We start from the raw sequence: 17,125 nt of genomic DNA on the forward strand, positions 1-17,125 counted from the left end.
CTCCGCCTGCAGGAAATCCAGCGGAGCTCCGACCCAGCAAGGAGTTTTCACTTCACAGGGACTTGTAAGGGGATCCTTTATGCTCCTGTAAACTCAAAGAAGGCAGTGAAACACAACTGTAGCCAATGAATTCGACTCATTAAATTGTACCCGCCACCCGAGGTTGAGTCATTCGTGCATGCATTTTCAAGTGTCTGAATCAGATTTTAATTGAGACAAGTACTAGGAGATGAATGTGTCTTCACACCAAATCTCTGCAATTGAGATGGCTATACACGGGACAACCCTCCATGAAACATGGTATGACCTGCAGGCTGGCATTTTTGCCTTTGATGTTCCATTAACAGTCAATCGAAAGATATGAACAGAGCAAGCAAGATTGAGAAAGCATCATCTCAGGATATCGTACATTCTTCAGTCGATGATGTATACAAAGCCCCGTGAGGGTAGCTCGCCAGCGCTCCTGTCCGAGACCACCTGCCAAGGCCCCCTTCCCCGCCGTTCCCTTCAATGTTCAAAACGAGAGAGCTCCCACCTCACAACACGAGACGCCCCCTTCAGTGGCGGTGCCTCCTCCTCTCCTTCCTCTCCATGTGCTTGATGATCTCTTGTGACAGAGGGTACTTCAGCTGGTTTATGATTGCTCCGTAAAACCTGAACTCCCGGCCCCTATGCTCGGTGCTTCGGTACTTCTGGGCTGCCTCCCTCATCAGGACGTCCTCTGTGTCGCCGTACGCGGCGGCGTACCGCTTTGCCGTCTCGACGACATGGACGGCCTGCAGGGAGACATCGCCGCCGTCGATGTCGAAGTCTGTTTGGAAATGGTCTCTGTTAGCTTGTGGCCTGCGCGTTGGGGAGATGGAGGAAATGGGGATTTGCTGACCACGGACAAAGTCAAAGTAGGACCGGTAGCTCTCTTGTGCTTGGGAATGTTGGTATGAGGGCATAATGAATCAGAGTGTATTTCTCTGTGGCTGTCGTTGATTATGTAGCAGTGGTGTCGAAGTGTTTGTCTCGAAATCGACTTGTCGTTGGACTGAACTGCTCAGGTGGTAACCATGCACGAGGAGAAGCGAAGGAACAGCTGAAAGAAGTGGTTTACAATTGCTTTTTTATATCACTATGGAATTCGGTTCACTCGACTTCATGATGAGAGGGAGACTGCAGGTGAATCGACCTGAATGGGATTCTGCAGCATCTTTGCATTACATCGCTGGCCATTCACTTTAGGATAGATGACGTTGAGCAACAGAAGTCCAGCCTCTGATGGCCACAAACGGAACAGGTAGAGCCGAAGGCGGTAACGACGGCGGTAACAACGGCGGTGTGGGCTGCTTCATCGGCCGTAAGACCTTGGCTCAAAATTGTCTCGCTCCAGCCCGCTGCCGTGCACCAGACCAGAACAACATGTAACAGGTAGAAGCTTCCGGTCCACCGCATACACACATACAAGGTCAGGTTACGCAATCCCGCTGTCCTGTACGCTCGAGTGGGGGCGGGGCCGCATCGTGGAATGTGAGCTGACGACCCAAGAGCTGAAAAGTGTTTGCCCCCTAAGAGGTTGTGTATCGATGCCTCCCAAACAATCAGACCACATATCGCCGCGACCAGAATTCGACTACTCTGCACGAGAGCTCACCGCTGTCTCACAACAGCCAGGGCTGCCACTTGGCCAGCTCTAGAATGTGTTCCCTCCAAGCGGCGACAGGATCCTGAGCCATTGTCGTGGCTCCCATGTTCGAGACTTCGTTGCCCTTGACACCATACAGATACGGCTTCTCGTTCGCATAACAGGCCGTTTCTGGTTCCTCGGGGAGTGTTCCGTTCAGTATAAAAGCCTTCGCCAGAGTTTCCGTACAGTTAGACAAGTCCCGAGAAGAGTGGCCATATCCGTGATGAGCGATCAGTCTCGCATTTTTGCCCATCTCGGCTGCTAGACGTCTCCCATTCCTCAGGGGGGTTGCAGGATCGTAGGCCTCTGCGATGAGCAAAATGGGGTTCTTCAAAGTGTTGTTCAGTGGCCCCCGGTAGGCTTCAGCCACGTCTGGCCAGTACGTGGCAAAGTGACGACATGGAAAGACGGCCGAGAAGCGTGAATTGCCCGCGATGAAGCTCTGGGAAGTCATGTTCGCCCACAGAGAGGACCACCTAGGATATGTCAGTACATTTGCCAACTTCCGCCAATGGACAAGCGCAATGGATATTGTCACAAAGTATCTCGAACTCTAGTGCCTCTCAAATTTGGTTCGGAAGTACTTACCAGCCAAGTCCCTGAGCCGGGGCGTCATACGAATCACCACAAATAACCAAAAACTCGAGCTCGTCTGTCGAAGGCCTTGGGGAAGGCAGCCGAGGAAGCGTCGGATCATATTCCCAGGCCGATAGCTCGAGGAAGGCTGCAGCCAGTGTCGAGTTCCCGGCCTCGAGCTCATAGAGCATCTCAGCCAAGGCCGGCCAGCTCTTTGCATTGTACAAAGATCCGTAGATGGCGCCAATGAGAGCGGAGTACGTGACAAGAGAAGGGCCACTGTTCTCAGTGTAGCCAGGTATCGGGTCACTGATGAGACCGGAAAGCAGTGCTTTTATGCGCTTTTCCAAATCCTTCAGCACTACTGTTTTTCCGCCATGTGGTCTTGCTAATGCACAGTGCTCTGGTCCGGCATTCAGGCATTCGCCCAGGAAGCCATCATGGAATGCATCTGTCACATTGTCGAGGGCAGTCCAGCCCTGAGAGGCAGATAGTCAGTGCAACTGTGTCAAGAGTGAGGGAGAAGAAACAGCAACGGCCAAGGGGGTTCACTCACAAAACCACCAAGCAGCCGATGATCGCGGACGTACTCCGTCCCGTCCAAGATAATCCGGCCAACACTGTCAGGAAACATGTTGGCATATGTCTGCCCAATGCCTGTTCCATATGACACAAGATATCCGGTCAACTCATCCTCGCCCAGGGCCTTTCTGATCTCCTCTAGATCCCTAGCAACCAGTGTCGTCGTCATGAAGCGTCCCAAATCGCCATGTCTCTTCCAGCAAGCGTGGAGGGTGGCGTTGTTCATCGCATCCGTCAACCTCAGCTGAGTTTCAGGGTCCGAGTGCTGTTCGCGGTACTGGCCCGCCAGGGCTGACCACCTGTCTCTGTCGGCATCGTAGGGATAACAGGATATGGCCGGCTGGCTGGCGTTAACCCCCCTGGGATCCCATCCCAAGGCATCGTATTGGGAGAATGTGAAGCGCTCCGTAAGAAGCTCTCCCGAGCCCCAGACCATGCGGCCCCCGCTGCCACCCGGCCCACCGGGCTCGAGGACGAGCGTTCTCTCGCTTTTGGTACCTGCCCCTGGAGGGGAAGACCCGTCTGCACGGGCGAGTCCCGAAACCTGGAACTTGGTTACTGCCAGACGAGTGATGCGAGTGTCAGATTCGTTCTTGTAGTCCAGTGGCACGTCGATGTAACCACATAGGAAGACACCACGTCCGCCATAGGGATCCTCAGAGGTGCGAGCCGTGCTGTTCCCCCAGCTCCAATGGTCTGGATCTGGGTCAAATAACTTGGCCCAGCTAACTTCGTGGTCCTCGTCGTCCAAGGCGGGCGGGCTTGTGGTATTGGTGCATGGAATGAACCTGAACGCGTCGTCTGGCCGTGGAAAGCTACCATACGGCGATTCAAGGCTGTGGTGGTGGTGAGAGCAGTGGTGACGGAACTGCGGCCAGCCCCTCGTCGTCAGGTGGTACAAGCCCGCAAGACCGACAATGCCCAAGAGTAGCACATGAGGGGAGCTCCGCCTCGTGCGCGGCTGTTTGATTCCCCTCGGTTGCGAAACCTTCTTCTCCATTATATCCAGACTTCCCGTTCGAGCCGGGCGATTGTGTGTACATGTGTCGTTGACCGAAGAAATAGAAGGGGCTGTTGCCCTCTTGCATTCGTTGATGATTACGCTGTGCCGGTGAGACATCCCGCCAGGGCTAACCCGGTGAAGACTGTTCTAACCGGGTGTAGCCACACCTTTCCTTTTCCAGACGGGGCTAAATCCTTGAGAAGCCAACGTGTAAGTGACCCACTTATGCCCCGTGTCGCAAGCATAGTTGCAGCAAACGATACGAAAGCGGCGGCTCAGTTTCGAAGTAGTACACACACATTGAGACCGTATCTATGCGTGCCCGGGCCCAGTGTGCTCGTCTTTCTCAAAAATGAATTCTTGTGAGCACTACACTCATATGGACTAGGTGATGCGGTGCAAAAGAGGCACATGGCCAGCAGAGGACATTTCAACCACTTCGTGGCTACATAGCTCGCGGAGTAGTAAGAATCATGGCCCTTCATCTCAAGGTCGAATTCCCATTACACCATTTGGGAATGTACAGTGAAACCAACCATGTCCATGTTGGGGTAAATCTACAGCTCATACTGGTGGAATATATACAGGAATGCTGAAAAGCCCGGTCCGCCTTTAGAAAACACGCCTTTGACTCGATTACGAGATTTCGATCTCGTAAGAGGCATACATGAATGGTCCAACTCCCTTGTAGTCATCAGGAGACAGAGCAATAGACGTGTAGTACTGTATTCGTGGTTAGCAAGGTTTAGGACAGATTTCATGTTGAAATCCAACCACTTGGGTTTGGAAACTTACCTCGAAGGTAGCGTTGCTGTTGAGGGAGCCCACGAGGACGGTGCCCTCCCAGTCCAGGGTGCCGTCGGCGTTCTCAACAACGAAGTCATCCACCAGCGCCTGGTACGCCTTCTTCGCCGGCTCCAGGTAAGTCTCGGCGTCAATCAGCCCGAGCCTGACGCCCTTGAGGAGACTGAAGGTGAACATGGCGCTGGCGGACGACTCGATGTAGTTCTTCTCGCGGCCGGGGAAGTCCATGATCAGCCACCATCCGCTGGTGGCGGCGTCCTGAGCCTTGAGCACGCCCTCGGACAGGGTCTTGAAGTAGCCGGTGAGCTTCTCGCGGCCCTCGTGGGACGCGGGCAGCAGAGGGATGGTCTCGAGCAGGGAGACCATGTACCATCCGACGGCACGGCTCCACACCAGCGGGGCGGCGCCCGTCTCGGGGTCGGCCCAGATGGCCTTCTTCGACTCGTCGTACCCGTGGACGAGCAGGTTGGTCGTGTGGTTGCGGGTGTACTTCTCGATGTTGTCGTACTGCAGGACGATGTCGTCCCAGGCAGTGGTGTTGTCGTTGTCATACAGGCTTGTGTACTTCGCGTAGAAAGAATCGGCCATGAATATGCCATCCAGCCACATCTGGTTCTCATAAATAGGAGCACGGTGCCAGAACTGAGGCAGTTGTTAGCCAAAAGAAAAGAAAATGGAGGTTTGGCAGGGGGGTGAGGACACCATCTGTCCGTGGCCTGTCTGATCAAATGCAGCCCCACCAACGGCTACACAATGAACAGTAATGCAGGCTATGAATTGAGAAGGTTCGCATTCTCAGAAGCACGAAGAAAAATAAAATGGAAAATTGCTTACTCCACCTGACGGCGTGCGCGGGTGTCTATCGAGCATGCCACGGATGTCGTCGGCTGCGGTCTTGTACTTCTCCTCGCCGGTCCTGTTGTACCACCAGAGAGCATTCATGCCAAAACGGTACTCATCAAGAGAGTAGACTTGTTTGATGTTAGCAAAGCCAACGCAAACTGTTTTGGTTCAAGGCAGAGTCGGAGCAAACGCACAGTCGTACTCGTACTCCTTGATCGAGCCGTCCTCATTAATGATGGACATCTGCTTTTCGTATGCATCGGCAATAGACTCATTCTTGGTCACTTCGTAGGCGAGCTCGAGTCCTTGGTAGATGACCGCGTCTGATTCGTGGTCAGTATATTAATTAATTCCACCCATGTAGAGACACTATCTGCAGCCGCAGAAAGTCTTGGTCTTAGTACTGACTTGTGTAACCAAAGTCCAACTCAATACCCTTGCGGATATGGGTATCCGCCATACGGGCGAGATAGGACGTGGACGCATTCGCCGCACGGCCACCGAGCTTCAGATCGACGGCTACGGCAGCAGCGCCGGACGCCAACAACAGGGAAGACCTCATGATGGGCTATGGAGAACGTGAGGTTGTTTGGTAGCGAATGAGAAGATCGGATGGGCTCCTCGTCGACAGCCTCTCATAAATGCCAGTGGTCGTGCAGCCGGGCCCCGTCTCTTATACCGTTCGCCGGCGGAAGGATCCAGGTACCCGATGCATGCCTCATCCAACGTTGTGGAATCACTGTCCTTGGCGACACCTGAAGGTGGACTTGTTCGATATAGGGGTACCAGGCCGCTCGGGTGTGTGTTCTGCCACATGATTCGCCTCCCCGGACGAATCCTCCCCACTGGGGACCGGCAGGTGCAGATCGTTTCGTTTCCATCAATGGAAGGCCCTTGTGGGAATTCTTCCAGCGGTGCAATGCAGAGCTTGGCTCTCCACCATCTTGCTTGGCGACGGACAAACATGCAACTCCTGCGGGGGTCCCACGGCCCTAAACGTGCCCTTCTCATTAAAACAGAGGGTCCAGGGGCATGCTAGTGCGTGTGCCCACGAAACAAAGCGACTCAACATGATGGCCCTTTTTCGGCCCCGGCGGTGATCACTCATGGAGCATGAGAAGCGTGCTTGTGGTTGCATCGAAGGCGTCGTCGGTTCGGTTGTCCCGGCGAGCCTCATCTGAACGAAGCATATGTCGAATTGGCTCAGGCTACCCACACTAACAAGGCTCTCGGGTGCTGCATAGCGTGGTCGGTTCTGCTTTCGAGTCTGGAAGTTCATCGCCACCGCAAAAAAGGCTTGGCCCGGCCCGGAAATTACTTTCTGACGATGCCTCCCATTGGACCCCTACTCCATGATCATGCTCTGCCATTTCCCTCACCTCCTCTCTGAAGCCTTGGCTTTCCCCCTCTGACGTTGAGCTTGACAAAGTCCCAAGACCGGATCAATGCTTAGAGGCGGCATGCTGCAGTCCGTTAGGGCTAGATTCGGTGGATGTCAGACCGTGGCGGCGAGCAGGGGTCTTGGCCGGAATATGTCCAAGCGGACGCCTGTCTTACCACAGTACGCGGCTGGAAATAGAGCAAGAATTCGAAATGGACGAGACACGAGAGAGCCGGAAGGGCAACGAATTCCAATGCCACGGTAGACCTGACCTCGTGGGATTCTGCTCAGCGGTGCTCTCGGCACCATGTGGGCAAGCGAGCGGCCGAACACTGGAGCGGCAGAGGGAGTCAAGAGGGTCATGTGAGAGTGCATCGCCTTGTAGTGCAGACGCTATGAGTAAGAATATCCTCACCGAGTGTGAGAAGGCTGAAGCCGTCGAGTTGTGCGTGCCTGTCGCGGGGGCGGTACTACTGAAGCTGCCATATGAAGACATGCGCAGTGTCGCGTACCCAACATCTGAAGGATCGTCACCTGCCGGCGCGGCCGACAACATAGCTGACAAGTGTCCGTTCTGATCATCTCAGCCCTATCGCGATCCAGGAGAAGGATGGGGCTTGATGTCTTTCCAGAAGTCATTCTATGTCTGCCTGGAAGGGACTGTGGCGTGGGGGCAGGCCAAGCAACCTGGAGCCTCACCACTCGGCCTCGGGCGACTGTTGTACTTGGGGGCTGTGGGACGCACAAGTACGTTGAATGGCCTATGAGAGGGCCTGAAGTTGTCGCCAGCAGTATTTTGTCATCGAAATTCCAAGAGAGAGGCACAGGGACCATGAAGGATCGTCCCTGCAGTAAGACGAACGACAAGGCGAAGTCGATCATCTGTCACACAACAGCCAAATGACTGTTCCTTCCACCCACTATCTCTGACCACCTGAACTATTCGTCCAGCATTGTACAATTCGGTCAAGGTGCGATTTCACGATGCCTAGTCATCCAGCAAAATTGGTGAAGGATAAAAAGGCCAGTCTGATCCCCAGCGATTCGATTCTTGGAGATGGCATCACCAGAGCGCAACAGATCTACCACGGCCTGTCAAGCTACAGTTTAATCAAAACTCTATCTGATTTTCCTCTCTGAATTATCACAATGTCCTCACAAACCTCAGAAACACAAGAAGCGCCGAAGCCGGTCGAGACATCCCCCTTGCTCTCTTCCGCCGGCCAGCCAGGAAGCACAGAGACACGCGACCAACAGCCACCACAGCAGCCACCACCCGTCAACACTGACGTGCAACCCGCCAAGAACGGCAACAACAGCAACAGCAAAACGCCCATCCAGCAACTGCCAAAGGTCGACACGGACCTGTCGTGGGCGACGCCCGCCGGGCTGCGGATGAGGGACAACAACGACGACAGCCAGGTTCTACTCATCTTCCGGCGGGCGGTCGGCATCAACAGCGACCGCGCGAGCACCTTCACGGACGCCGAGACGCTCGAGAAGGGGCGGCGGCACGCGGTCGGCGTCTACAGGCACGTCATCGAGCAGAGGCGGCGCAAGAAGCTGCTGCACCACACGCTGGGGATCATCCTGTACATCTCGCACTTCATCCAGATCATCGTCGCGGCGGTGCTGACGGCGCTGGGCCCCAACGCCAAGAACTACGAGGTGCCCATCACCGTGCTGGGCGGCGTCAACACCGTCGTCGCCGGCGTGCTGGCTATCCTCAAGGGGTCCGGGGTTATCGAGCGTCTGTCAAAGGACGAGGTCGAGTTCGCCAAGCTGAAGGACTGGATAGAGGAAACGGAGGCTATGATCTCGGTCGGGATCCTGGGCAGGAGCCGCAAGGACGTGGGCGTACTGGTCGAGCAGGCGTTCCGCAAGTACAACGCGTGCTTCGGACAGGCTTACGAGGTCATGTCGTCCTCCAACATCCAGGGGCTGAGCGACCCCAGGGAAGGCGAGAGGTGAAAAAGTCCGAGGGAGGAGAAATGCGAGCTTACCACGTAGGGCTGATCCTTTCCCCATTTCCCACGCTCACGGCCCGGCTTACTAGCCTTGGCCAGGCAGTGTCGTTGGATTCAGCCTCACAGGCACTCACCGGCATTTGCCCCTTTCGGAATAGTCTGACGGGAAGTAATGTGGTATAGAATGTTTTATTTATTTATATAGATCTAGATCTCACATAATATGACGAGCGAATAATGGGGAAGGTGGCGTTTACGGGTCGATGCGAACATAAGACGAACATGGTCTAAGCGGCGCTGTGCCTTGCATGAGATTTCAATTTAGACTACGACCCCCAATAGCTAGCGAATTGAAAGAGTGATGCCTAATGCTGCACGTGGCTATCCGTTCCCATGTCTGACAGTGAAAGACCCGATCACTTTAGACCACGCACATTTATTCCTTTTAAGTGAGAGACGAATAGCAAGTCATCCTTCCTTTTGCCGTCAATAGCCCAATCATTGCAGTCTCACTCTATGTCCCATGCGCTCAGACCACGGCGTCATTCATACACAACATCGTTGCAATCGAAATTCATTTCTCCGGTACAGATTGGTCTTGCTGTCCTCTGACGTGAGAGAAGAGGAAGTCCTCCACGTCTGGTGACAAAGTGTCGGGCGAGGACTCGGTCGAGCTGCTGGTCTGGCTGTCGGAGCGCGGACGGAGCGAGGACGTGACCTTGGACACGCATCGCAAAATGACTCTGGATGCTGATCTCCGTCTGCCGGTTGGGGTTCCCTCCACATTTGGAGCTGCAGAGGCTTGCTCGGGGTCACCTTTTTGAGTTGAGGATGAGAGTGTGAGGCCTTCTGTTGTCACCCGCTGAGCGTCTGAGGGCTGCCGGGCCGGTAGGCCGACCCTCGTAAGGTTGCCATATCGGCTTCCAGGGGATCCTTCCCAGATGCTGCCGTCCGCGCTTCTATATGTGTATGTTTCGGTATCAGCGTCATACCCAATGCGGGTCATCCCCTGTGGGAGGCTGTCTTCGTCGGTGTCATATTCTGCGAATCGGGAGCGCATCATGGACGATCAGGAGCTGGCCACACTTGAGTCTGTGACGATGAATGGATCCTGAAGTCTATTGTGTCTTGGTACGAGTGAGTGAGGTCGTGTCGTGACATTTGATGCTGCAATGAGAGGGACTTACATGAGTTTAAAGACACTCCAAAGCCCCCAAACCGTGCCCAACCGTTCGTCATACAAAGAGCCTTGGTGGCGCATTCCAGCATCGTACCGCATCGTCGGTGCAACAGCCCCCAAGACTCGGCCTCCGTCACAGCCTGGCAGGCATGCAAGAACGCCGATCCCAGGCTCAAATGTTACTGATGATGCTGGGTCATGTTCCTCCCTTGCTGCTATCATGAGACCTCCCGCAGCCTCTCCACTATTTTCGACTGATGCCACATTCCGTGCCGTCGGCGACGTTCTGGATGAATTGGCCGCCCCTTCCTCCGCTTAAGCCTGGCCCCCGAAATGTTGGAGTCCAGGACTTCAGGATGCCGTGAAATGAAGCGGTCCACCCAATTGTGGCCAATCTTGGAGGGAATGCCGGACACGTCACATATGTGCTGTGCATATTGCCGCACCAAGTCCTTTGTTGGGGGACGGCTGTTCCGCTTTTCGAACAGTATCCAGTGGACAATCGAATCCTCCAAGGCTGGTGACAGCTTCTGTTCAGTCCTGTGGGCCTCACGCCGAGATTTGGCGCCCTTCTTGCGTCCATTTAGGGTGCCCACTCCGATTCCGTACGTCTCGTGTGCTTGACGGTAGGTCATTCTCCCTTCTTCTATTGCTTTCAGGGCGGCCTTCATGTTAGACTCTCGAGTGTCTGAGTCCGCCATTGTGATGGTCTTTGCTTGGCTCTGTGCTAGACTTAGTGCTTGACTTCGTGCTACAAAAAAGTTGTGTTGAAGCTGTTGTTGTTTGTAGTTGAAAGGGGACGCGGGGGCTTGGAGCTGGAGCTGATGACGTACCCCAATTTGGGGTGCATTCCATCCCCAGGTTGGACGTGAACAGACACAGCTTTGGGAATCCTGGAGTTCTAATATCCACAAAAAAGCAGAAAATTGCATCATGAGAAGTATCATGCAACCAAAGCGTTCTAGACCATTGTACATCATTACAAGTTGTCTTCTAATGCTCTGGGCAGGTTTCCCAATACAAAACCAGCGTCGATTCGATGGTCACTGAAAACCCGAAGTCATTGGCCTCTGACCTTGCTGCTGACCTTGCTGCTCTAGCTGCCTGGGTACCCTGGAGCTAGGCGGGCGGGAGGCGGAGGTCTGTGCGCACGAACTGCCTTATTCGGATGGACTGGGGCATCTCATTGGAGGACCTCCCCCGGGACAGCACATCTGCTTCCAGTTGCCTTCCAGCTCTGCACGCCCAGGTACCCGTCGTGGCAGTGTACCAATGGAGGGCGTCTGTCTCGAGGGTTGCCGTCGAGGCTCTGGGCTCGATGGCTGTCGGTAGCACAAACTCAATGTCGCCCACCCTAAGCCTCTGGCCGCAGCAGGCCCGTCTGCCTTGCTTTGGGGGCCGCTCCCAAAACTTCCCAAGTCATTGGACGACTGGGGATTGGCCTACGCCTTGGCTGTATGCCCAGTGACTCCTTACATGCATCTAGTAGCCTGGCGCCTAGAATAAAACATAGGCTTCCGTGGGAATCACCCCATCTCCCCCAGGCTGAGCCCAGCTGTGCTAGGTCTTGTTCTGCTAGAAGCACGGGAAAGGCTATGGCATCGGACCCGAAAAGTAAAACAAACGTATTGCCTTCCACAGTGTAGCTGTCAAGATTTGGAGGGCTCTCAGGAAATCCTCTATGGTATGCTGGCCATCTGGCGGCATCACACAGTCCACCCGTACAGCCTGTTGATCGTCGCTCACGCACGCAAATATCCAACGGCCCCAGGCTCCCCTTCCCCGGAGCGGTGAGATGGAAGTAGCTCCTACTCATGTGATACTGAGGAAAAGCATGAAGTTTAGGTGCAATTGGAGACGTATGTCTCAATCCAAATATAAAACTTCCCAGTTACCACTGTCCCAAGTAGGCCTGGGGCTTATGCATGCGGTGACAACGTGGGGGCTAGTCTCCATCCCACCTCGTGCTCTGTGAGCGGCACAGCCGCGGCCAGTCGTGTAGGTGTAGGCTTTCAGTGGCCATGCAGAGCAAGTGTCTTAACACAGAACCGTTGGTTGGTTACTAGATAGGCCTGCTTTTGAGACTCCATGTGGCGTGTGGCTTCGGCACCTCGCAACTTTCGGGACGCAAGGGATCCGACCTTGCAGCCTTGTGACAGACATCCCCAGAATATCACCTCGTCATGTTCCACCTGGGGGCGAATCCTCGGGGAGTCATCGCGAATGTGACCGGTGCCGCGCCTCTGGGCCGTGAGTGACAGGAGACTATGCTCTTTGATCTGCGATGTTCAATGGCGCAAGGAAGAATCGGCCGCGGTACAAAAATGGCTCACGACCGTTGTGGCTTTATCGAGACACATAAGCCTCGTCGACCAAGCACCAAGCCTCGAGCAGCACCGTGTCCTCGAAGGTGCGCAGCTGCGAGACAGGACTACGAGCCTGTTTGATTTTGAAAGAATTTGTTCACGCCCAATCCCAAGGACGGGGGACACGCATTGAAAATCTGTGCCTATTTTACTGACCAAGTCCTAACGGTTCAATAAATTGGATGTAGCATGGCGAACAGATCGTCTACATGGTGGCTGTGGCTGGTTACGCCGTTGAGGCATCGCGGCTGTGCCGAGACCAACTTGACGCACCACAGACCATTTCCTTGGACTGAGAATGGTGCAAAACATGATCTTGAATCACCTTTCAATGTAAATAGTAATGTGCAATGATGCATCAACAGCATACTGGCCACACTGGGCGCAATAATCATCAAGGTGGACGAGCACTCAATGCGCACAACCCGAAGCCATAGCCACCGATGCCTCTGCCGCCGCCATGGGCAGTTCGATTGCGTAGGACATGCACAATTCTATTCCCCAATATAGGGAAATTGGGGGGGACTTTTATGACACGAAATCACATCTTCTGCGGCGCTCCTATCGTCCAAGATGCCTAGAATGTGTTGGCTGATAGGTACGCCATTCAGGTGTCGTTAGGTGGAGGCTCCCGGAAGTCACATTGACAGTGATTTCGCGAAGACAATGTCGAAATCTCCCAGGGCTTTCGGCTTCCATCTTGGCCTCCATGATATCTCGCCACAGGCCTGGTCCAATACCATCCAGACGCGCCGAGTGCCCAAAATAGAGATTCCTGAAGGCTGCCGAGATGACCTAGAATCAATGACAGACAAGTTCTGCTTTGACAGGGTGACGGCGGTATGTTCTGGTTGCGCACGGTAGACTGCAAGGACTGACTCTTCAACCAAGTCATGCCCTGGTCCGAGACCATTCCTACCGACTGTCCGAGATCAGAACGTACCGACTACCCGAGATGAGGACATACCGACGGCCCGAAATTAGAACTGAGACTCGGTAAGTGATTCCGGGCAGGTCGGTGCACAACAGGCTGGGAGACTCGCCAAATTGCTCAGCCAGCAACTCGCGGAGCTATTATACTGCCACAACCTCCACAGAATTGAGGAGCCTGGCAATTGGAGATTTGGGGATTACACCACACGGACCAGTCATCGTATTGACAGAGTACCACGATGTGTGCTGCGACTCATTGAACACTAGACGAATCTGCTCGGGCCTTGGCAGGGAGTCCTACCCACGAAGCGAATGCCAACTCGAGGGAAGCACATGCAGCCATGATATTTCTGCCTGTTTGTTTTCTGTCCCTCCCTGTTTGTCTCGCTTCACCCTGCACCCCTTGTTTTATTTGATTTCTTGTTTTCTTTCTTTAAAAAGCAGGGTGGTGGGGACTGGTGCGGAGGGGCGGCCACCTCTCCAGAACCTGTCTAAGTCGCTGCCCCACTTGAGGCGATCAGTGCCGTTGCGCCTGTGTTAAGCACATTGGCCATGAAATGCGAATAAATGAAGCGAAAGCGTGTTTGTGGACTATGAAATCAACAGAGGAAGAGAAGAAAGTGATGTGTAACCTCTTGAGAAAGGTAGGATGTAACGAATTGAGCGACGATATTAGCGGTGATACTGAAAATGACCAGATTGACTACGTTGCGTCGCGAGACGATCACACAGACTGATTCCTCACTGACGCTGCGGAACACTCAACATCTCGAACCACGACCATGCTGGCCGGTTGCCGGCGTTCGTAAGATCGTGGGTCCATGGGTTTGCGATGGTTAGGCGGTTCATGAGACGAGCTGTCAGCAGTTGCAATGCGACGGTTGGGCAGCCGATGATGCAAGCCGACAATAATAACAAAGACCTATTCTCCGAGCTTCGGCGGCGAATAGAGTTGGTAGACTATGTCTTATACAACGGGTCGGCGGCTGACTGTCGAAGTCTGTATGCTGACCGAAAGCATAATGTCATCACTCCTCCCCCCCCTCCTCCCCTCCGAAGTAGCAAACAGATAAGGTTAGAGGAGATCATGCGGTTGTCGATGGCTCTGGCGCTGGAATTGCGTTGATTAACTGGGACTGCGAAGATGGGCATACCGAAAGCGGGCCATTCTCATCCGACGTCGACATTTATGTTCACAAATCGGCACTGACACGTAGTCTACCGACAGGAGGTCCTCTTCAGGAAGGAGCAGGTCTCGGCTTTCAGATGCAGCGGGTCAATCAGTCATAGTCCCCGAAGTGGGTGAACTTCGGCGTGAATGGTAGCGTCGCATCGTGCTTGCGGCATGCGGTCATCAGGGTGATCCCTGCCGCTAAGATCTAAGCCAAGACCCACAAGTTCCGCCCGTCCGCTCCAATGGAATCCCGCTATTATGTTGCACACAGTGGGGTTCTCGTAGAAGGCAGGAGGTAGTCCATTTCTGGGCGTCGCTTGACTGACTGACCTCCAGGCCCGTGAGCAGAGGCAGGCAGTCTCCATCCATTTCTCCGTGTCATGTATCCTGCGCGTTCCCCGAGTTGGCTCTGGTAGTTTGCCCTCCTCTGTCGTTCACTTCTGTTGCTGACCTGGAAAGAAAGAAAACCCCCTTCCATCCCACGCCCTGACATTGTTATTGAGCACAGGTTCTGTTGTGGCTAGTCAAGTATTCGCTTTGCATGTGATCGGGGCCAACCTGTCTCACATTTTCCCTCCCTGCTGCAACACACCCTCGACACATATCTGTGTCGAGAAGGCCACGCCGACACGTACTTGACGGTGCTGCTAAACCACGGCACTCCGAAAATGACTTCTACGATCACGAACCCCGACCTCAGAGGCATCTTGACGCCGCTCCTACCTTCGTTGCCTGCCGCAGCACTCTCGACCCAGCCCGCCCCCGCAATATTACCACTACTCTCGCCGATCCTCCGACAGCGTGTCCAACTCTTGTCCTCAGCCAGCACAGACCCATGGCTGCGTTTATTATCCTACGACAAGGGCAAGGACGGGCGATTGGCAGAGGTTGCTCGGAGTGACCGACTAGAGCCACATCCCGTTTCCGGCGAGGTCGAGGTCGACTGGGACTACGATGTCCAGACACAGTACAGACGACTCGACGAGGAGACGCTGCAAGCACTTGTTGTTCTCGAGGACTTTGAACTGTTCTTCCGACTAGTATATTGTGTCAACGACGAGGCAGGAGGCGGCGACGGGTGGCGGGTCGGCGAGATCAGCGTCCCGGACAAATCGAACCCGTTCGCATCGTTCGCGGGGTACTCGAGCATTGAGGCCGCGGAGAATTCGTTCCGGCAGCAGGACGCGAACACCAACAAGTCCGTATCACAACCAGCCAGCACTGACGTGGCGTATCAGCCTGTAGACGACAAGCAAGAGGAAGAGGACGACGACGATGATTACTGGGCTCGTTATGATGCCACACCAGCGCGCACGCCACAGCCAGCCCGCTCGCCAGCACCGCAGTCAGCACCACAGCAGACATTGGCAGCTACTCACCAGGCCGTCGCCGAGGAAGACGATGCATACTTTTCCCAGTACGACAACGTGCAGCCCGCGATGGACAACCACGACCCAGACGAGGCTCAAGCGGCACAAGAAATCACGGGCTCGGCACCTCCCCTGGGCCTGCAGCACCCTGTAGGCTCGGGCACAAGAGCAGGCGAGGACGGCGAGGAAGCCAACGAGACCAACGGGGCGTGGACGCTCGCGCCGTCGCCGGGCGGCAGATCGCAGGAAGAGGAGGAGAGGACGGCATCGCTCGCACACCCCAGGCCGGAGTCCAGCGCCAGCTCGAACGGGTCGAACACGGTGCTGAAGCTGGAGGAGCAGGCGGGGCGGCAGGAGTCGAGCGAGTTCGGAATTAAGCAGCACGTGTCGAGGAGCATCAGGAGCCTGTTCTTGTTATCGCGGGCGGCGGGCATCGACCGGGACGAGTTCGAGCGGATGGTCAAGACGGAGCTGGATGTGCTGGGGATGGTCGAGGATGATATCTAGGCGGGACGCCAGGCGGCCTGGGGCATGGGGCTTGGATCCCAACAGTGCGCAACCGTTTCTGTTTTAAATGGCATTGTCATCGCGTGGGCCGTTCAGCCCGCGTCGGCGTGGGGAGATCCGTGGTGGTGTGCCCACCCGAGCGCTGCATTTCGGAGTCCGGTCGGCGCATTTGTTCATTAGTCTGTCTAACTGAAAGCGTTTCCGTGGCGTGACAACCCACATTTGATGCATTACACCATAGTCTGCGATTTAGGAAATGAAAAGTCCACAGCAGCTTTCTTCTTAATACTGTGATGAGATGCGAACGGATAGAATTATATGTACATGGGGGACGGCTTCCATTGATTGTCCTTTATACCGGACTGGAATCTGTTGGCGGCCCAACAAAACATCTACAGTGGCCGGGGTGTGCTGAACGTCCGGCATCAGCGCCCAGAGCACCCAGGTAGGCCAGGCGCCTCCCGGGCCTAAAAGGACCAGACCAGGGTCTTGTAGGTTGCCGATGTCATCACACCGCATTCACGTGCAAGTAGACACAGCCGATCCCTGTTTCCGTTTGATTGACCTGTTTACAGAGTTTCTATGTTCCATGAATCTCGTGCTTGCTTCAATTCGTGTCACAAAAGTGATCAGATCCCAATGTGGTTGTAGAATATTAACTGAACCGGGAGGAAAGACGTTCGCGGGCTGTTCGTTTGGCCTGGCATGTCGGAGCTGCTGCACTGACTGACCTCATCTGTCGAGGCCCCTCACCGTTGTGGAAAGAG

At 54.7% G+C, this 17,125-nt stretch overlaps 6 protein-coding genes across 6 annotated transcripts; 2 read left to right on the forward strand and 4 right to left on the reverse strand.

The window, feature by feature from the left end:
• Positions 1–557: 557 nt before the first annotated feature.
• Positions 558–947, reverse strand: INS49_010183 (uncharacterized protein; the record flags this gene model as incomplete). Its single annotated transcript, XM_043170909.1, has 2 exons — positions 558–811; positions 884–947. The coding sequence occupies 2 exons, from the start codon at positions 945–947 to the stop codon at positions 558–560; spliced, it is 318 nt and encodes a 105-aa protein (XP_043025474.1).
• A 699-nt stretch (positions 948–1,646) lies between these two features.
• Positions 1,647–3,830, reverse strand: INS49_010184 (uncharacterized protein; the record flags this gene model as incomplete). The annotated part of the gene is made up of 3 exons (XM_043170910.1): positions 1,647–2,148; positions 2,261–2,727; positions 2,805–3,830. The coding sequence occupies 3 exons, from the start codon at positions 3,828–3,830 to the stop codon at positions 1,647–1,649; spliced, it is 1,995 nt and encodes a 664-aa protein (XP_043025475.1).
• A 639-nt stretch (positions 3,831–4,469) lies between these two features.
• On the reverse strand, positions 4,470–6,042 carry INS49_010185 (uncharacterized protein; the record flags this gene model as incomplete). Its single annotated transcript, XM_043170911.1, has 5 exons — positions 4,470–4,556; positions 4,629–5,279; positions 5,472–5,608; positions 5,675–5,803; positions 5,889–6,042. The coding sequence occupies 5 exons, from the start codon at positions 6,040–6,042 to the stop codon at positions 4,470–4,472; spliced, it is 1,158 nt and encodes a 385-aa protein (XP_043025476.1).
• A 1,968-nt stretch (positions 6,043–8,010) lies between these two features.
• INS49_010186 (uncharacterized protein) lies at positions 8,011–8,832 on the forward strand (the record flags this gene model as incomplete). Its single annotated transcript, XM_043170912.1, has 1 exon — positions 8,011–8,832. One exon carries the CDS (start codon positions 8,011–8,013, stop codon positions 8,830–8,832), a length of 822 nt encoding a protein of 273 aa, XP_043025477.1.
• A 570-nt stretch (positions 8,833–9,402) lies between these two features.
• INS49_010187 (uncharacterized protein) lies at positions 9,403–9,888 on the reverse strand (the record flags this gene model as incomplete). Its single annotated transcript, XM_043170913.1, has 1 exon — positions 9,403–9,888. The coding sequence occupies one exon, from the start codon at positions 9,886–9,888 to the stop codon at positions 9,403–9,405; it is 486 nt and encodes a 161-aa protein (XP_043025478.1).
• A 5,261-nt stretch (positions 9,889–15,149) lies between these two features.
• On the forward strand, positions 15,150–16,358 carry INS49_010188 (uncharacterized protein; the record flags this gene model as incomplete). Its single annotated transcript, XM_043170914.1, has 1 exon — positions 15,150–16,358. The coding sequence occupies one exon, from the start codon at positions 15,150–15,152 to the stop codon at positions 16,356–16,358; it is 1,209 nt and encodes a 402-aa protein (XP_043025479.1).
• Between the last annotated feature and the right edge of the window lie 767 nt (positions 16,359–17,125).

The sequence above is a fragment of the Diaporthe citri genome (genome assembly GCF_014595645.1).
Source record: "Diaporthe citri strain NFHF-8-4 chromosome Unknown scaffold_4, whole genome shotgun sequence".
Classification (NCBI taxonomy): Eukaryota; Fungi; Ascomycota; class Sordariomycetes; order Diaporthales; family Diaporthaceae; genus Diaporthe; species Diaporthe citri.